This window comes from Paralichthys olivaceus, chromosome 9, assembly GCF_024713975.1.
Source record: "Paralichthys olivaceus isolate ysfri-2021 chromosome 9, ASM2471397v2, whole genome shotgun sequence".
Classification (NCBI taxonomy): Eukaryota; Metazoa; Chordata; class Actinopteri; order Pleuronectiformes; family Paralichthyidae; genus Paralichthys; species Paralichthys olivaceus.
Genome location: NC_091101.1, coordinates 10503628 through 10525575, shown reverse-complemented (window position 1 = coordinate 10525575; position 21948 = coordinate 10503628). Strand labels below are relative to the sequence as shown.

Sequence of the window (21948 nt, the reverse complement as noted above, 5' to 3'; positions counted from 1 at the left end):
AATTATTTGTTCCACTGGTTGAAAGTGTTTTATGGATGATTGTCTCATATTACTTTGTGTCCTGTAATTTTCATAGACAACAGCTGATTACCTCTTTTATGGAAAAGACCAAAACAAGTTTTCCCTGACTTGTGGTGTCTTTGACTATTCAGCTTTGTTTAAAGGCAGAATTGTATTTGAAGTTTGTTTGAGTAAATCCGTTTATATTGGATTTTTAAAGTTAATTAGAAAAGGATAATGCTGGATCATCACACGTTGGGTCACATTTTTATGGAGTTGGTTATCATTCTTATTATCATTTTACTCCCCAACTAACCACAGCGGAACCCTGGGAAATACTGACATCACCACAATAAAATCAGACGGAGTAAGTAGCACAAGCAGTTTAGGCAGATTATTGAAGCCATTTTATTTAGAGGTAAAACTGAGTAAATAGTAAATATGTCACAAATAATCCTTGACAGCAAAAGGAAAGAATGAAATGAATTCGGTTGATTCGGTTGAAACGAATCTGGTTGATTCATTCTATAGAGGTTTACAATGTGCAATCATTTCCATCAGTTGCTTTTATTTCATTAGTTTGAAACCTGGGATCCCGATTATCTGACTGATGGTACTTCATCTTGTGAGTTGTACTTTCTTTTGGTGATGTCATATATTCCCAGATCCCAGGAGTAAAATAAAGTTCTAACATTGAGGACAATATGCTGCCTCATAGTGACAAGTCTCCAGGATATCACTGCACCTGGTCAAGGAAATCTTCACACAAAAAATCTTAAAATCACTGTTTTTTATACTTCAACCAATTGAGCTGGTACATTTTTATCAAACCTTTTGATGGAGCAAGCCGAGGAAAATGTGAAGCTAATTATTGGAATCAAACTTCTAATCTAACTATAATATCATCAAATTTCTGTTGAAACCCTGAAAATAAGACCCAGGAATAAGTATTGTATTGGCAAGGGACCAAGAAACAAGGACATCATTATCAACCATTACCTCTGATTTGATGTGTACTGTATTTTTTTTTTGGTGTGTACTGTAAGTACTGACTTACTCTATCTGGTAGCTATGGTGAGCATTAATAAAATATGTTGTGTGTACGTGACAGTAAACAATCTCTTTAGAGTATTCAGTTGTTATAGAGGTGTGGCTAGTGCATTCATGTTGTTATATTATCTTCATAACAACTTCAGATGAGAGTATGTGCTTCAGCCATGTTGAAATATCTCAGTGGACAGCTTAATAAAAGTGTACTTGTCCAGTTGCACGAAGTCCACTGTGTGTGTGTGTGTGTGTGTGTGTGTGTGTGTGTGTGTGTGTGTGTGTGTGTGTGTGTCTGACTATGCAGCTTTGACCTCCACACATCAAACTTCCTCAAGCACATTTCACACCAGAATCTAAAGGGTAAAACCCGATAGGACCAGCTGAGTCTCACATTCAAAATTTCACTCTCACAAAACTCTGATGTTGACGTGTGTGTGTGTGTGTGTGTGTGTGTGTGTGTGTGTGTGTGTGTGTGTGTGTGTGTGTGTGTGTGTGTGTGTGTGTGTGTGTGTGTGTGTGTGTGTGTGCTCAGTCTGGTGATGTATTACCATCATTAGCAAAGTGAAAGGCCCAGTCTGTGGTGAATAGCCTGGTACAATAAAGTAGAGCAGCTACTGTGACACCTCTTCATTCCCACTGCTGGTATTATTTCTTTTATTTGTTGGATTAAAGTTGTATAATAAATAATTGATGCATTTTGGGTCATAACTGAAACAATGAGACAGAGGTGACTGTACGCTTCAGTTTTCAGGGGTTCAGAAACTTTTTCAATTGGAAGAATTCACCTGTCACTTAAATGTACACACCCTCATGTATTCAGATTGAGAGAAGCAGCTTGAGGTAGTTGAAGTGTGACATGAGAGCAGACAAGGTTATGTCATGGATTTCATTTTAAGAGAAGCAGTTGAACATTCCCTCCCGGATCTGTTTTCTGTTTCTTAAATGATACATGAAAATCAAAATTGATTTGACATCAGGCTTTTTTCTTATTAAAGGTAATGAATATCTCTGTCGACATGTCTGGTCCTCAGTGAGCATAAAAATCTGAATTTGATTCATTATAGTCAGACGAACATTTTAGAGTGATTAGAGTCATAAATGACTAGTATTGAACAGCAAGTCTCAAGTTAAATTAGAGGATGAATCTTTCAATCAAATTAACTTAATGCTCATGAGAAATATGACAAACTGTAAATACTGTGATGGTGGCAATTTCTCTCCCATTCTCTCTCTCTCTCTCACACACAGACACACACACACACACACACACATACAAAGACACTCACAAACACACAGGGTTGTCCTTTAAAGCCTGCTTTCTCTGGGCCCCGGACTGTCCTTGCCTCTGTGAAACCTCCTCAAGCGTGCCACGGGAAGGGAACAGCAATTAATATGACTGACATCATTCAGAGTGATGGCTGAGGTGGCGACAAGACAGAGTGTATGTGTGGGTGAATGTGTGCCTGTGTGTGCGCGACTATCACCTGCTCCAGCGCCCAACACAAAGTCCTGGCAATGTCAACTGCATCCTCTGTAAACAATGAGAATTTGTTTCCTTTCGCTATCTTCTCTTTTCTTTTCTTTTTCTCCCAGTAGGGCTGCAGGGATTCTCAAAGCGATACTGTCTCTCTTGATTGGCACGTCAAAACAGTGATGTTAGACATGGCAACTTCAGATGATGGTAATGACTGGCCCTGGGGAAACGATTTACTGAGACAGGGAGAGATAAAGAAAAGGGGCAAGGAGAACGTTAGAGTCTTATGTAAGTATCGAGCAATGGCGACTAAAAAAAAGAGTCTCAAAGGATGCTCTGCAGATTTCACCAAAGTCAGACTGCTGCCACTTCTGCCATGAAGCGTCCTCTGTGGTCACATGTGGAGAGAGACACCTGGACATTTGCTAGTTAATAGTTAATTCTTTCCTGGTCACCCTGTCTCTCCATGTAGTATTTTTAGGGTTCAAAATGCAACTTAACTGTTTGCAATAATCTGTATAATTCTTCATTAAATACTGTGTGTATTATTCACAAGCTATCATAATTGCTTTCGTGCCTAATGAATTTTTAATACTTCACACAACACGAGAATGGGCATAACTGAGAGTGAGCATGTTGATGACTAGTATACATGACAAAGTACATCAACATGTTGACAGACACAGATGCACTTTGCATGATGAAACTGTTGCTCTGTTCGTCTGTGTCTGGTCTCCTCAGAGAGGTGATCAGATGCTCTATAGTCATTTTCAACAGATAGCAGTGAGAGATCAACTTGACAAGCACACAACTGGGTGCAGCACTTCATACTTTAAAGTCATCCATAGAAAATATGTTAATTTCAGAGCTGCAGGACGCTGTCTTTGTAAACCACAGAAGAAAAGAAATTCCCAAAATCTGTAAAGACAAATCAGATTTCACCAGTCGGCTTTTTAATCCAGAGCTTCAAAAATAGATGCGTAAGCCCCTGCCGGAGACGGCCCTGCACATCTTTTGACCTTTAGTGTTCGTCCTTTGTGGCTAGCCCCCCCATTCGTCCTTGTTTAGTCTTGCTCTTCATTCCCCTTTCTTATCACATCCCTTCTCTCTCTTTCTCCACCCGCGCTCTGTTTACTGTCTGCGCTACGGGCCACTGGTAGCACCCCGTAGCCATTCGTCTCTCCAACTGGCTTCAGTGGAGCTTCACTCATTTAATCAGGTTTTTCCTTTAATTAGTCAACTATCTGTAAAGGACAGGAAGTGAGATTGAGTGAGAGCCAGCAATTATACTGTTGCATATGAAGGTAAAGTGGAAGCAACAGGCTCCCACATGACAAGAATACAGCAGCTGTTAAGTAAACATCTCCATTAATCCATTTATCTAACAAGCACTTTCACATTTCACTGCACCCTCTCTTTAATATTGTTTCATTTGTGGCTTCTTAATATCTCTGCAAATCTGCCTGTATGTTGCCTAAATCGTTTGAACTATTTATTAGATAATATACTCGATGCACACAGTCATACTGTGTCATGGAGTGACCTCTACTGGAGATGAGCCAAACATGGAGATGAGTTGACCTGGGTCAGATCAGATCCTGCATAGAAATAGAGACAGATTTTATAAGTCATTTATTTATTTATAATTTCTAATATCGTCCTCATCTTATTACAGATGGTCACTGAGGCAGAGTTAAAAAAAAATCCTGTTAGATGAGCAATAAACCAGGTCAGTGAAAGCAGATCAAATTATACAATGAATATTAAGCTGGGTGCAAATGAGGCCTGCTGATGAACAGGGCTGATGTCCACTCGAGCAACGCTCCGCAGCTTAGCTGGAGAGAGGTGCTGTCTGAGAGAGACGGCTCTGAGCCGAGATACTGCTGTTAATGATGCCAGTGTTGATGCTCATGCTGGTAGGATGCCCCATGGGTGAATTGTGACGATGCTAATGCTAATCAGTTAGCTTGTGGGAGGGGTGCAGATGTGTCTCATCTTTTTTAAAATAGCAAAATATGGGCACCAGGAAATGACAGAGGCAGAGCAACGGAGTGATTTCTGAAACAGGAAATGTATGAAAAAGCCGTCCCTTCCACCTGAGCTGGAGGCTGTCTGTCCGCCAGTGCTCGTAAACAGAGCAGACCATGAGAAGACAGGTGCTGATAACCAAAAGATCTAACTTATAAAACTGTATTGGTATGAAGATTTCACCGTCCACTTTGTATTTGCCCCTTTTTATCATTTACATCATTACATTTCTCCAAACCACAGCTGTTGTCCAACTACATTCCACATTCTGCCCTCAAGTCCATGTGAACAACCTTTTCTCGAACTGTGACATGTTAGCTGATGTGCAAAAAAATTGTAAATCTTGTCCCTCTGCCAAGGAGGTTATGTTTTCATTGCCATTTGTCTGTTAACAGGATTATGCAACTGACTTTATTGGTCAAGGGTATTGGGTATTGGCCAAGGAAGAACCCTGTAACTTTTATAGCTCATTCAATAAATGGTGCGGATCCAGGGATTTTTTTTACTTTCTTTATGAGGTATGGTGTTTTTACACATTTTTGTGAATTTAATTTAATTTAATAATGCTGAAATCTTGATGAAAAAAATCAGGTATATTAAGTGGGCTGATATCTATGAGTGTGTACATTTGATTGTCGCTTGTTTGAATTTATGAGGCCTTGGCAGAGATATACGCTCTACTCAGTGTCTTTTTTTCTTTGAAATTTCACAATATAAGACTGAGAAAATGTTGCTAATCCCAAGGACCTCATCTTTGTCCTCTGCCATTGTGCCTTTGTATTTACTACATTAAGCAGCTTGCTAATTTGTCATCCTCTATGGTTTCTAGACGCTAATAGGAACGTTCACTTTAGCCTCCAGGCTACCAATGCCCAGCAGCGGCGCTCTTACGACTTAACCACTTGAACGCCAAGCACACAACTTTGTGCAACAACATGTGCTCATAAGTTCCATTTGAAGGCAGCATTAAAGGTGTTTGTAGATAGTGACAAAATCAAACATGCAAATGGTTACTCGTCTTGAGGACTACACATAGTGAACGAGTTGTAAAAAATAACCCTGATAACGTCAATGCAAAAACACTTTGCATGACGTCAAAGATTGTAGTGGGAGTTAATGTCCTGACATCTCGTCCTCTCCTTTCTTTATTTAATCTGTCTCTTGTGAGTTTGCCGACTTTATGGAAGTGTAATGATTAATCACTGGAGTTCTCCTTTCAGAAAACATGGCTACTGTGCTCTATCTGAAAGTGTGCGAGAGTCACATTTTTGTAGAGGAAACCTCTTTTAGAATGCATCTGGCTGCTGGAAACCATTGCATATTTTTTAGGTTCTGCTCTGTGCATCCAAAAAGGGGATTAACAGAGCGAGAGGATAATACAGAAGACCACTCAGCAACAGACATCCCACCCGAGTGCTGGCGCAGTGACAAGCTGAACAAACATCCCCAACAGAGAGACAGAAAGAACAGGAAGGAGGAGAGGGGTGAAGAGAGGAGGGAGATAAGGACAGCGGGTGCATAAGAGTTGAGGAAGAAACTGGGAGCAGACTGTGACAAGGTGCACGATAAGAAAACAGCTTCACAGCACTTGTGGTCCTCGCTGTCCTTGAAAGAATGAATGCGGAATGTTGAAAAGACACAAAAACCTTCTGTTCATCTGTGTTGTTTCAAATGATTTAAGCTGAGTATTTAGAGACCAAGACAACAGTCATGATCCTTCTAACACTGTGGTGTCATGTCCGGATGAAAGAAGAACAAGAGATGTCCGGAGGGGAGAGATCATGTTCAAATTCTGCTCTTTAAGCAAGAGATAAGTCAGGCTGAAATTTCAAAGGCAACCATCTGGGTTGTGAAAGTAAGGCTTCACAGTGTATTCAATTTATGATTCAGTACTTTTAATTAGATTAGAAAGTATATTTTCAACTTTTCGACTGTTCAGTAGTGAAGTTCACAGTTTCTTAAAGGACAAAAACATTGGACTTTATAGGCTCAGGAAAACATCTTGACTGAATCTTCATTGTGCTGAACAAAAGTTTCTTAGTCTTTTATGAGAGTAAAAGTAGAATATGTTTTTCTGTAAGGAACAAAGAAGGGGATAGTGTTGGAATTCCTGAAAATATTTCATCCTAATCTAAAGTCAAAGAAGCTCATTCTATTTCTTTCCCTTAACTGATACACGATGCAATGAATGAGTCATTACAGTTGTAAAATTAATAAACAGAGGAATAGACATGCACAGAGAGGACAGACAGGATAACATCGCTTATAACTCTGAATGTCCAGAAATAGAAACACCTCAAACATTTATTGTTGCATCAAAAGGGAACCGTGGCCGCATGTTTGTGTTGGTTGACAATTGAATAGGAGGGTAGAGCAGACAGCAGACACTTTGGTCTATTTAAGGAAGGTAGTTGTGAAACAGGAGCACAGTGGGAGCCTCTTTTACCCTCTAGAAAGTTCAGATGGGACCACACGAGGAATACTGCTCACAGACGCACACACAGGAGACAGCTGTTATAGTGTGACACAGGGACATTGGCTCCTTCATTTGGTTGTAGACAATAAACAAAAAAACATTCTATGTCTTCTGTTAGTACCGCATAAACTGGGAAATCGAGCATCCCATGCTGACCATGTAAAAAGTCAGGCCTGTTCCTTCACCTACAATGATATCACTGAGAGAAAATCAGGCAAGAAAGGACGACTGACCGCTTCTCCATGGCCTCCACCTGACAGGCAGGTGTCATGGTAAAAGTTTTACAGGTAAAAGTTGTTGAATAACAACAGACCAGGAGAGGAGCCTGTGCAGCCATCTGTTCTCTACACTTTCATATAGCGGCTACAAGACAGGAAACAAAGACTTGAGCTGAAAGAAAATCTCAATAATTTACCAGCTGACCAAATGCTGCTGTAACCTATGCAACCTGCTGTAAGCCACTTTAGGGCTTACTGTGCATGTAACAATAATATGACTCACATAAAACAAATCTCATTTCCTTGCTGCCCCTCCACATGTCAAACCTCAGGGTCAGCTGCAGAGCAGTCTGCAGGCAGCTGGTAGGGGTTCAACGTTCTGCTCAAGGACATGACGGCACAGTGGATACTTCAGGGCTTGAACCCATCCATCGATCATCTAGGACATTGAGTGAGAGGAGGGGTACACCCTGGACAGGTCGCCAGCATATCGCAGCACCAACATACAGAGACAACAACCATTCACACTCACATTCACCCGATAGTTAAGATTCTTCAACTATTTAAATCTAGATCCTAGAACCGCCTCTTATTTATTTTAATGTCTTTTATTTTCTATCATTATATGTTACTTTCAATCTGTTACGATGCCTGTTTTACATTATGTGAGGTACTTAATTATAAAATAAAATAAAAATAAACTTGCCTTGCCTTGTTACCTGCTGCCACATTACATGAACATCAGCCTTTTTCTTGGTTTGAGATAATTCTATTATATTTTTCTTCAAAATTTCTAAATTACACTGAGCATATTTTTGGCATTATGTTGATAATAATCAGTCAGGCTCTAGTCAAATTGATGTATCACAATTTCGTTCAAATTGCATTACCGTTTTGCCTCTGGTTCACCTACTCACTCAAACTAACACCAGTGGCCTCAAGGTACCATGATCGATGCAGGTCTGATGCAGTTTGGGGTTCAATGTCATGACACTGTTTAGCTGTGCACTCTAATCTGAGAACAATGAATGTCAATACAAACATCGTGTCAATTCATTTACTGTTGTAGATGATCTCCAAAGTCAGAAGCATTCATCCTCCAGGGCCAGTGAATGTCTTCGCCAAACTTCAATGAATCCATTAAAATATGTAGGTCTAGACCAAAATTATGGACTGATCAACTGAACAAACAAAAACTTGTTTCATAAAAGCCACTCCGCTTTATAACTTCTACATTCTGGACTCTGAAGCTCACAGATGAACTGAAATGACACAGATGATGAAGTAGGCAGTTTCAAAAATGGAAACATAACTCGGATTTCAGAGCTCGGAACATCTGGGATATACAATCTCAATCGCATGTGTCTGTGCACATCGGCCTTTGTATTTCTGAGTATCTGGTGCATATCTCATGCCAGCGGGTCTGCGCTTATGTTACCAGAGAGTTTTGGAGGGCTCAGTCTCCTTCAGTACAATGGAGGCCATAGGGTAGATTGATGACTCATAAGATCTCAGGAGACTGAGCGGACACACAGATCTGTGAAGAGACACGGACAATGGTGAAAGCTACAAATGGAGCTGCTCTGAAAAGGCTCGGACAGAGGGGTATAAACCTCCCACAGGGCAATGTATGGATGTCACTTTGAGACACTAATTCAGTTGACATTGGTGGGTCCTTCTTGGAAAAGTCACTTCAGAACAAAATAAATAAAGGTCTAATCTGAAAATGATGGCTTTTTGCAGGCTTTCTAAACGCAAGCAATGAGGGCAGTATGTACTGAATGTGCAGGACCGTAAACAGTAACTAACATGAAACCTCACACTGTTCTTTAACGTCACAGGTCAACAGTCAACGTGTTACTCTCAGGCTATCAATAGAGCATTGGGGCTCCACAGTAGCAGAGACATACAAACATGTCAGTGTAGACAATGCTGGGCCAGTGGTTATGGGGTGAGAACAGTTCTTCAACAATAACACCCTTGGGCATAAAAAAAGGAAACATCCATTGGGGGTTGAGAGTTGGAGAAAAGAGCCTGAAAAACTGAATGTAAGAGAGAAAGTAACTTAAAGATAACATGTGTTTCAAGGCCTTAAATATTAGAAATATTTCAAAGGAGCATGATGTCCCTTTTTAGACTTCTTCCCTTGTTGCTGTCAGTGCCCCAGATCTACAAAAAAGAAAGACATAACCCGAGAAGTAGCTCTCTGTCTTATAACCTCAAAGCCAAAGCTTTTAGGTGTGTCTTTATGTTTAAATGGGTCACGTTGTTGATTGAAGATAATGTCTCTTGAAAACCAGCTAAAGGAACTAAACAAAAGACAGAAACTGCTAGAGGTGGCATTACTTTGGGAATGGAGGATGAGAGCTGCCTCAGTGTCTCTGTGTGTGTGTGAGTGTGTGTGTGTGTGTGTGTGTGTGTGTGTGTGTGTGTGTGTGTGTGTGTGTGTGTGTGTGTGTGTGTGTTAGAGTTAAGATCAAGTTCTCCAAGTAAGGAATCTGTCAACTCTTTACTACAGCTGAGCCTGATGCCTCAGTTTGTCGCACTTTTGCCTTAACATACAGCACACAAATCAAATTAACAGCAAAGTGGTGAAGGTTGACTGTGTGCCTGGCTGCATTATGATCAATAATAGCTATCTATCTTTAATGCAACATGAAATACAAGGGGTCAGAACAAAACTGAGACAGACAAAAAGACATCCAGAAAAGACATCCAGAAATTCAATAGTTAAAAATCCATGGACAGCGACAGAGGACAGAAGACAGACCAGGGATTGTTCAGGGAAACACACCTGCTATACAGCTTTGAAGACTAGATGAAAGCATGCCCTTTAATGACAGCACTTCGAACAACCCAAAGTCAATGCTTTTTACCTCTCTGGCCTGTGAGGTGTGTGGAGCTAAAAAATCTCTGCTCTTACTCTCACACAACCCCGCCCCTCTTTTGTTTGTCGTATCCCACATTACTGCCACCCTTGTGAGGAGTGATCCACAAATATGAGGGTATTTTTACGGTGCGATGAAGCGTGCACTGTATCTCAACTTTGTTCCTGCATGCAGTTACATGGTGAAATGTTCCTCTGACTCTCAATTTTGCCTAACAGGGTGGGACAGGAGAGGAGCGGGGCAGTGAGGAATCCCAAATTAGCTCCTTATTTCTGTGAACACGATAGCTCGGGCTGCTTTGTTTGGCTTAAAATGCATTTTTAACAATTAGTGGATTCATTAATCATGTGCAGTCATGTTTAATGAAATTCCAGTCTGAGAGAAGTAATTAGATTGCTGCTTATTATGAATATGTATATAATATTTACTTGTTCTGAAACAGATTTAGTCTTTTTCTCAATCTGAATTGATGTAACACTGATTTTCAGTGATGCATGCCTGAGGACCTAAATGCTTCTATCCCTGCAACATTTAACTCTAGAAATCCACATCCCCCAAAGTCATGCCATTTACCACCGGACTAATGGAACAACACAAAACAGTTTTCTTTTATTCACCACCAGGGCACTCATGCTGAATTAAACATGCATTATCTAAGAGTTTGTGGATTCCTTATTAGATAACATGTAAACTTTTATATGCGATGATATGTCATTACCTAAAGAAAATGTGCAAAAATGTCTTTTGAATGCCAAGAATAATTCAATTAATATGAGTTTAGTGAGAGTAGTGCTGTTGAAATTAGGGAACAGCAACAGTTGGGAAGCTGCTACACCTTGTGGATTAATGACAAAACTACATTTCCTAAACATTTGGAACATCATTTATAAACTGATATGTACATTTGCATGGCTATTCGGTGTATTCAGAAAAGACAGACTTGTAACAATAAAGACATTATCTAGAGTTTTTACCAGGTGGCTGGCAGGAGAAACTCTGGAGACTGTGCGGAGCAACTGACATAGTCATTTGCATGCTTACATACTGCCCCTCCGGATAGTTTCAGGAAGATATCCGGAGTTCAGCTCATGTCTGAAAGCAACTTTTCACTAAGTTTATTAAATAAATCTCTTCTTTAAGTTATTTTGTCTCTGTCAGAATACTGAAATTTCAAATGATCTTTGACTGAACTTTAGAGATCATTTTGGCACAGAGCAGAGTCTTTAGACTTTGTCTGAGAAGGAATGATTACTGCTATGGAAAATGCTTCAGTGTGCATATGGACGTGTGAGTATTGCACAAAAATAGAGTGGACCTGTCCTTTGATCCTCTGTGGGCTGTTTGGACAACTCTCATGGCTGAGAACATAAGATTTGCATGATTAAAAACCTCCTTGACTACTCAGATTAGTTCCGTCTTTAAGTTCTGAAAATGTGTCTTTTTCTAAAATGAGTTACTATTTTGTGTGATTTTTATTCATTTGATGTTGTATGTTTAGGCATGAAATCATTTTAAGACCATAGCTCTTGTTCATCACAGGTCAGCCGTTTCACTTTTGGCTGTGATCACTTCTTCCACTGAAGTTTCACAATACAAACATCTGAAACTGGAGGCTATTGCGCAATCAAAGCTTTTAGAGGCCTCACTATCAGCGTAATGCTGGGTTTCATTTCAAAATGGAGGGGAGCAAATGGACTGTGAAATATGTGCTAATGGCGACAAGCTTTCTAAGTTTACAGAGGGAGCAGGGGAGAGGAAGAGAGAGAGACCATATAATGCCTTGTTCTGTTATCACAGAGTCTACACGTGTAATTTCATAGTGTTGTAGAGTCAGAATTCAGAAACAAGGACAATTAAACCACTGCCTGCAGAGGGACAGCCTGGTATAATGCTACGTTACAAAGTTTACTGAAAGTATACAATTTAAAAAATATAGCTCACAGCACATGAATAAATCTCTACCTCTGTGATAGCAATGGGCAATATGCAATCAAGACAATGTAAGATGTGCTATTTGCAGAAAACATCATTTGACATCTTAAGAGGAAATTTGGCTGGATACATATTCATTAAAGAGTACAGCACCTCTTAACTCAGGCCACCCTGTTAAACATCCACCCATGTGGTCTAGTGGGGCCCAACTCTCCTCGGTATATGTGAGGTGCATACAGTAATATACCATGTAATCTCATGTGTAAAGCTCTAAAGCAGATTAGCAGGTAACACTTCAGTCCAACTAATATGTTTTGATCCGTCATGTAAGGCTCAGCATGAAGATATTCAACAAAAGTTTAAAAAGGATACCAACCGATATATGCAAATGAAACTTGAGATTTGAATTGCAATGTGTCATTAAGTCATTTTCGTCATAGCAGATGATGCTTCAGTTTTAAATTTAGACAAAGTATCAAAGAGGACCTAGTTAGATTGCTGCACTTGTTAAACCCAAATGATCTACTGCTGAGTGCTGTGGTCAACTAATCAGCTTAGATCATGTAAGAAATCCCACAGTGGCAAGTTTTGCATCCTCTATAGGGCAATAAATCCAAAGGAGCCAGAGGCACAGAAAATGTGATTCTCCAAGATGGAACTAACCAATTTATTACCAGAGTTAGAAATCCAGCATGCTGCATTGGATTTTTCCATAGAATACGTTGTAACCTGTAACCATAAGAAGAAGAACAGGGCCATAGTTTGTTTTATTAGTGATAATAGTAATATATTTATACATTTAAGTCAAAATGTCTGTTGTAAAAAACATCTGTTGCAGACAGCAAGATCATGAGATCTCTTCTGAATTTACAAAGTGGGTCCACTTTAACTGTCACTCAAAATCTATCTGGCTGAGTTCACAGCTCAGTGAGGAAAGAAAACCACTTCACCCATTACTTGAGGACTGCAGAGACATCCCAAATATGCATGTACTCCACAGACGTTTATAGGTTTCCAGGAAACATTAGTGTTTTAATTTCTAACCACTCTGAACATTTGTGCAAAAAAAACCACCGCACACAGAACTGGGTGTGAACAGACAGCCACTTCATGAGCAGGACACAAGACGAAGCGGCTAGATGTCCGAAGGAGACGGGACACCAGACTAAGACAGCTGCAACACCTATTTAAAGGTTGTATATTACAGGACAAACGCATTTGAGAAGTACAGTATGTTTGCCACAAACAAGCAAAGAGGACAAAATAGAGGGTTAACTAAAAGCTTAAGTTTAATGTCAAACACAAAATATTAACTTTCAAAATGTTTGATATTTAACATGAAATATAGGAATCTGAGGGTTATTATAAATTAATATGTCGCTTTAAAATACTTCACTTGGCCAAACGTTCAAATATACAACTGGAGCCTCTCATTTTCTCAGAGGAGTAAAATATCTTTGCATGTTCAAGGCTGACAAGCAAGAAAATAATCATGTAGGACATACAAAAAGTAGACAATCGACTCTAGAATATATGCAAGCTGATGTTTAGGACAATTATATTGTACATGTGGCTTAATATTCCCTTCATTATCAGTGAACGTGCTGAATCAGCATTGACAAACGTCAAAGATAGATTGTTGGGTGCTGTTTCCTCATCCATCCATAGTCTGTCTTAACAAGTATAAGGACACTTATATATTGTCCTCGATCAAGAAGCTTCAGCTCCAGTTCAGCTCCTTTGCAGACAAGTCTCTCATAAGGTATACGGCGTAATATATGCTCATTTACCTCCATAAAGATCCACAACATTTAGTTTGAATAATGCTGCTCGCCCTCAGGAGAGGTGGAAAAGTCTGTATCCGACCTGTGAGGTGTATAAGGCCAGATGTGCAGCAGGGAGGACAGGGCTGCAGCTGTACGAGCAGCCCAGTCCATAGAGCGCTGCCGAACCAGACTGCAGGTTGACACTGAGGGGGAAGGTTAAAGACGAGAAGCCTGGGTGCAGCACAGTCTTGGGTCCAACACCAGCTGCTATTTTGAGTTTCTCCATCTCGGCCTCCTGAAGCCTCTTGGCCTTCGCTCGTCGGTTCTGGAACCAGATCTTGACCTGGGTCTCAGACAGCGACAGCGCGGAGGAGAACTCGGCCCGCTCTGCGATGGACAGGTACTGCTTCTGACGAAACTTCCTCTCCAGGGCCAGGAGCTGCGTGGTGGAGAAGGGAGTGCGAGGCTTGCGGTTGGTTTTGTGCTTCCTCAAGGAGCACACTGCTGGACTGAGCTGCCCTAAAGGACATGAGAAAACAGTGAAGCTAGAACTTGCTTGGACTAATAGAAACATTTATGAGTGTTTAATTTCCAAGTAGCTCAAAAATTAACCGATTTGTTGATTATTAAGTTATTCATTACAAACAAAAAAATGAACTGACAAGACAATTGTTGTTAATAATGACTGATTTATCATAAAATCCTGGTTTGCTGCTTCGCAAAATGTTTGTCTGCTACTGTTTTCTAGTTTATATGGGAGTAAACTGATTGTATATGGGTTTGGGACAGTTAATGAAAAGATGGAATGTGTAAAACATAATTTAAAAACATGTTTTTTATTTCAAAATACTATTGGCACAGCCACAAACAGAAGAAAGCGTAATGAAAAGCATTTAAACACGTTTATCTAAATTATTATATTATTTGTCCTGCCTGTCATGTGTTTTCCTTTCCTGGACTGAAAGGTTTACTGAGCATTGACACATTTGATCTATAGAAATCTCCTTCAGTGCATCAGCTATAAACTCCAACCAACTGTGAACTGATTGTTTTTCTTCTAAATCGTGAGGGATGAAACGATCATATAAACCATTATTTAAAAAGCAAATTCGTTCTGACGGATAATTCAAGACAAACACTTACGGGGTGGTGTGGACATCTTAAGGGGGCTGGATACCCAAGACGCACCGCGCCCTTTCCCCGGTGGTTCGCTTGTAACAGATAGTAAGTGTTGGTGGATCGCCGGCCTGATCTCCTGATCTTCATTGAAAGTGTCATCTCTCTTTTCTCTGTCCTTCGGCTTCCTGTCCGACATGAGCGCCTCCACGCTGAAGGGCAGACACGACACCTGCGCCCCGCACCTCTTCAGTCGCGGTGGTTGTTCAGCCTCGACTGTGGGGAACTCACCTCTCCAGTCCTCTGGCGAAGACATGCTTTTCTTCTTTTCACGAAACGATATCTAATCCCAATCCAGAGAGCACATTACTCTGAGTGCAAAGCACGCAGCGTTCACACGGACAGAAACTCGGCTGATGCTTGTCACAAAGTTGATAAAGTTGGAGCTGGAAAAACTTTGGGAGGCACTCGGGACTTTGAGCCAATGATGCGTCCTGATCCAGCGGTTGGGGGGCGGACTTGTGATTGGACGCCGTGTTTGGGACGCTCTGGATGGGATTCCTGTGGTGCCACACCCCCGAGCCAGACAGCAGGTCAGCTCCACATCACATCCATTTAGTGACAATTAGGGAACACAGTGTGACTGTTTCGTGAAGAAAGCTCACAAGGCTTTGTCATAATTACAGACGTCAACAGACCAAATGTTTGACACTAAAAGTACAGGAAAATAGTTTTCAAGTTCTGGATTAATGCATGAGAAATGATGACAAGACATAAGTAGGAAAAAAATCTACTTATAATTTATATGCTTAACTCTTTCCCATCCTTCAATTAGGCTTGTGGATGAAAGGCATCAGTGTGACATCTGAAGAGCTGTGTTTCCACTTAACAAAAGCTGACAGAGCTCCTGATACAAGCCCTAACTCGCTCGACCTGACACACCAATTGTGGGAGAATCACAATGGTAATCAATGAGCATTATGGTGCCTTTAAAATTCAGACATCGCTGTACGGCAAGCACACACTTAAATGTGAGAGTCAGTTGGGAGATAGATTATGGTTTTGGGCAGGCTTTAAAATGACTGTCATTACATTGTTATTATTAACACCTTGTAATTAGGTCTGTGGAATCCGGTTCTTTTAAGCAGGATTTAACGGTAATGAAGGAAAATTGCTACCTTCCTGAGGTGTGTGGCGCCCGCTGCGATTAGTCCCAGTCTCTGCTCTGTTGGTGGAGACAGAGGCGTCTCGTGCCTGTTTGAAGCTCATACCTGTAGGGCTCTAGAGTATTAGGAAACATCATGAGAAGTAGAAAAGCAGCTCTGCCCTTCCTGAACACTGCCTCCAACCACACACTGATGGAAGTCATCACTGGAGCTCATGTAATGTGCTGCACACCAGACAAAAAGGTGCATGCCTGTCAAAACTCATATCAAAAGATGACAGTGGAAGACTTAATGTCGTACTGAGTCAGAGTTCATTAAGGCAAAGAGAGACATGCACAGCTGCTAGTGCAAAATGAAAGTGCCTATTGCATACTATGTCCTAGAGTCTGCTCCCAGTTTACTTCTACAGTGCACTCTCCTGTCTGTTCCTTTACTATGTGTGTGTCTCATTTAACAACAGATGCCCACACACACAAAGGCCACCTGTGAATTGACTGTCCAGAGCTCTGTGATCAGCCCTCAGAGAGACTGTGTACTCTCTGTAATCAGCAGGATTACAGTGGCATCACAGGCTCGACTCCCCAGTGCCTCAACATCATTTGTCTCTACATAGTAACCAAAGTACACACGCACACACACACGCACACAATGCATGGTGATATGGGGTGCGAAGGCACATGGGTTTTGCTTTTACAATATAAACTTCTTTGCAACATCAAGCAGGTAACAACAACTAAATATCTGTAGAGTTATCTTTACAGTTATCTGGAACATATAGGAGGATGTTGGTGCATAATGGTGGTAGTATAAGGTTGGAATATAGACGATAACTATGGATGGATGATGCATCTCCACTTCCTACAATTGTACAAAAATTACGCCAAAATATCTGCTATCTTGCAATTTCGGCATTCTTTGGAGCCAGTCTGTACAGTCGAGGTCGTGGTGTGAGCCACAGTATCGATGTTCCACCGCAATACACGCTTTCAGTCAATGGGTTTGAAAAACAATCAAATTTATTAGTAATTGACTTTTTTTTAAATCACATTAAAATTAAAATAACAACAGTATGACCATATCATCATGCATGCATATAATGTAATTACACACGTTTTGCTAATAGAAAAAAGTTTTTAACTTATTAATCTTAAGTAGAACATAGGTTGTCAATCATTTTACCACTGGGTTAGGATGTGAGAAATACTATAAAACTAATATATTGTGAAAAATATTGCTTTGCCTGAATGTGAATGTAATTCAAACTGGGTTACAGAATTCTTTAATCATTACAGGAGAATGACATTTCGATTAAAGTATAGAATAAAAGTACTGATATTATTTTGTTATTTGTGAATAACCAAAACTAGTCTGGTTTTAGATGATTTTAGGGTAATCCAGTTGTGCGAATGGATCCCCCTATAATCTGCCACCAATGGAATCTGTCTTTGTAGTTATTCCTGCATAACCAGGACCAATTAGCTCCCTGCTGTCCACTGGTCTCTGGAGGAAGACACACAGGGGAAGTTAAATGCAGAGCTGGTGCAAACTGACCGTCCAACCAAAGGTTACACAGTCAATGTCTGAATGGTGCAGAGCAGCAGTGGAACAGAGAGCTAACGTCCTCAGCTCACACTGATTGCCCTAAACACCAATTAGCACTGCTCTCTCTTCTGCTTCACTTCACCTGCATTGCCTCAGCTGGCAAACAGTGTAGAGAATAACTCTACACATAAATTCACAAACACAGGCTTTAAATAGTAATAATTATTAAAAACAGGTTTATAATCATTTTATAATTAGGGAGTAAGCTTGTTTTGAATGATTCTATCTATATACCCTTAAAGCTGGACAGAAGGTCTCCATGTCCTCCAATTATCCATAAAGGAAGCATTAATATTCCAGATATGAATGCTGCCATCTTGCACATTAGGAGCCCAAGTCTGGACAGTAGTGATCGGGAGGATGGAGCTGCAATAGGGGGAACCTGTTGATACACTACAAGCGCTTGACCAGTTGAGTCAGAATGAGCTGTCAATCATGACATTTCGCCCTATTTCTATAGCATTAAATAAATAATTGAAACCAATTTAATGGAAAGACATACAGTACGTTCATGTATTTAGAACTACGTAAAATTATATAAACCATCTTATAAAGAAAAATTATAGAACATTTAGTTTGAATTGTTAGTTTGGTCTATGTCCCATACTTTAATATGGAAGGGGTGGGATTCATGACCTATACAGCAGCCAGCCACCAGGTCGCGATTGAGACGCTTTGGCTTCACTTTTGTGAGCTTTGTCGTTCATCTTTATATTCAGTCTGTGGTGTCTTACACAACAAGTGAATGAGGTTTGCATCTTGACATGAAGCAACATGTTCAAGACTGATTTAAACACACAAATACACACATCGACCCACAAACTCACTGTAGCCATCACAGAGCAATCAAGACTGAATCAATTCTTCATCTGGAGACAGTCAAAATAAACTACTCGTTAAAAAAAACTTCAACTATTGTTTAATGTCATTGTAAGTACAGGGTAGGATGGATTACAGCAAAAAATCAAATGAGCTCTTTAGATGTTTGTCCCAATACGGAGGGGAGCTTGTTTGGGGTAGATTTTGGCCTTGATGCCTTCAAATGAGTCCTATGTTGTAAAGCTGACACCCACCACTCCCAAAACCACGTATTTACTGAAGCACTGTTGTTACAGTGAGTTTTCTTACATAGCAGTCCTGCTTTTTATGCTGTATTAACATATACCATACCTCTCAAAAACACAACAGAAATGCCATGATTTATCTTTGGGTTTATTAAATGTCACAGTTGGATCTCTGTCAGGGATTCATTGTGGGAACTGATGACGCTTTTGTGAATATAACTTTCCTGTCATTTAAATGAAGAAAAGGCAGCAATAAGGTTTTAGCAGAATCACAATGAAAGTGTGGCAAACAAAAAAATGTATAAGTACCCTAATTATATAGATGTACAGTTTATTTTTCACAACTGTCTTGAATGCAGATAACATTGTGTATTGTGACTAGTGAGAACAAAGGGTTAACAACGATAATCTGAGTGGATCATTATTTTCTTGGATGCTACAGTCAGATATGTTTTCCTATTACTGCTACCTCAGGTTCTTTCGTCAAAGCAATCATTGCGTCATTGTTAGTTGAGGGATCTTGCAGCACTAATTGACTTTATAATAACAAAAAATGCCAAAACAAATTACACTAACTCTAATTGATTGATTAAACGCACAGCATTAACATCTCCATGTAACCACAACAAATCAATTATGCTAATGTAAATGTGCTGCAGTATTTGTCAGATTGTCTGGTGGCAAGTTAAACTTTTTAACTTTGACCTACATTTGCTCAGAAAACAAACCACAAAATATACCCAGTAATATTATCTTACAAGCCTATCATTAAACATTCTACCTCAAAATGAGCTGCGGTCTCATAAAGTCCCAAAGTGTATCTTCAGACCACATCAAAAATTGTGAAATATTAGTCAGCACCATCTACAGGAAGTGAGATTGACGTGTTTGTGTGCTCCTGCAGGCAGAGTGATTACACTGTTGATCCACAGGTAAAACATCACCTTCCCAAAATTATATTGCCAATCCCATTATGGCCTCTGAAGATGATTTGATGAATGGCAGAGGTCATTCAAAGCTTGAAAATAATAAAATATCAATCTAATAAGAACTAAAATTACAAGTATATGTGCCCCAGTCAGAAAATGATTAATTAGTGTAAATAACATTTTGTCATTTCTGTGATTTACAATTTGAGGTTGCCAGAGGGTTAAATTATAGGTTGTTTATGTAAAGGTACATGTTGCTACACAACATTAAACATGATTTATAAAGAGAGACCTTTATGGCAAAGACAGATTACAGATCAACGAGATCAAGTGTCTACAGTCATGTTATTGGCTCTGTGAGACTGTACTTAGGCACAACAGCTTTGAGCTTAAGTCTAACATAAGCATGCTATAATATGCTCACACAAGTATAATGTTTGATGTTTAGCAGGTGTAATGTTTACCTTGTTCACCATCTAAATTTGGAATGTTTGTATGCTACCATTTGCTAATGGGCAATAAGCAAACAGTACAATTGAAGCTGATGGTATCTAGAGGTCACTTACCAGAGTTGCAGGAGTAAATATTAGAGCAGAGTGATGTTCACTAGGTTGATGCTCCCACTGTGACATCAGAACAGTAATGGATGATGGCAGGGTTTTGATGGTGGCTTCTGACTCTCGGTGGGGTCCGGCTGTGGTTCTTCTCTTTGACTTCCAGTGTGATTCAAAACATTTTCATCAGGCCTCAAGCAATCTCTCATTTGAACAGATTATTGTATTTTCTACATTTTAAGAAGCCAGTAACTGTATTTTTAAAACAGACCTACATGTGTTCTATGTGAGATGCATAGAAAAAAAAAGTCTGACTCATTTTGAAGACATAATAGAAATGTAAGAGAGGTGGATCTAAACTCAAAAATATATATGAAGCACATATGTTTTTTTACATATGTCAAACCTTCACATGAAAAATCTAAAAGATGGGACGAAGATATGCCATCAACTTCACACAGTGACAAAAGATTGTAGCTCCCATGTGGCCCAAACACCAGGGACAGTTCAATGTAGATAATGAAAATAATTTATCAATCGACTAAATAAAAAAGTACACATAAACATGTCTGTGCATCTATAATCAGTGAAAGGTAAATCCAGGTGCAGCCAGTTTATAATTTGTTCTGTGTATTTTGGTCTGGGATTAGACTTAAAAAATGAAACTGAATGATTGTGCATTGTCAGTTTGTATTGAAGACATATCCTGCCAGAGTGCACAGTCAACTCTGAAATCTGCTCACATTACCAAGTCCTCTTTATCACACTCATCTAAGTCAGGAAGTGGTAAAGTAGGTGTTAGTCTTTTATTAATCTCTCCAACTCATCTCCCATTTCTGCTAACTGTGCTACTTCCTGAACTGGTTTAGAACAACAAAACCAGCTGCTTTCAAACTGCATAACAAACCAAGGCCTCCTCGGCCATGGAACCAATGCAGCAAACCTCCACTCAACAGGCTCAGCAGTCTGGAGGTACAGTCGCCACAGTCTCCTTTCAGACCACAGCTCTGATTAAAAGACCTGTTTAACTGCTAATCACCATGACAATAGTCATTTATCCTCAATGCTATAAAAACAATCACAATAAATTGCCTGTTTACTTGTTCAAAAAAAACCCAGATCTATTTGCTGCAGAGTAAATCAGCCGATGAACTTGATGATTTGTTTTTGATGCAGAGTTAAAGCATCATTAATTTTCTATGTTCACACAAGCTGAATATAATTACATTACTCAGTACATCCAAGCCACTTGTAGTTTTATTACTCAAAGGGAAGTGATAATGACCCAAATCACTTTTTAAACAATGTTGTTAAAACCAGCAAGTTTTTGCTGCAGTAACTTTCAGAAAGTCATTATTTGGATTGTAGCTCATCTTCAAACTTTTTAAAAGATAGGCCGCAGTTGCTAATGAAACGAAGAGAAAGTTACTCACTTTAGTGACCAAAATGTTTTTGGGGACAAAAAATCAAAAGCTGCAACAAAAGTATTTTTTAATGTATTAAGGTATTTGCAGCTGTAGTACATATGGGTGGCATACTATCTAACAGCATCAAGTACTCTGTATTAAAGCACATACTGTACTTCCAGAGGCAACACTTGTATGAACTGTAATGAGAACTCTGTTAAGTCTGCCATGTTGAGTTCAGAGTAGAAAGGGGCTGAAACAACTGGCCTCTAAACACAGAGG

The 21948-nt window shown here is 39.8% G+C and overlaps 1 protein-coding gene across 1 annotated transcript; it reads right to left on the bottom strand.

Annotated features, from left to right (window-relative positions):
• Positions 1–13329: 13329 nt before the first annotated feature.
• On the bottom strand, positions 13330–15399 carry LOC109624445 (homeobox protein MSX-2-like). Its single transcript, XM_020079105.2, has 2 exons — positions 14973–15399; positions 13330–14348 (listed from the first exon to the last, which is right to left on the bottom strand). The coding sequence occupies exons 1-2, from the start codon at positions 15259–15261 to the stop codon at positions 13900–13902; spliced, it is 738 nt and encodes a 245-aa protein (XP_019934664.2). The 5' UTR covers positions 15262–15399; the 3' UTR covers positions 13330–13899.
• Positions 15400–21948: the final 6549 nt, after the last annotated feature.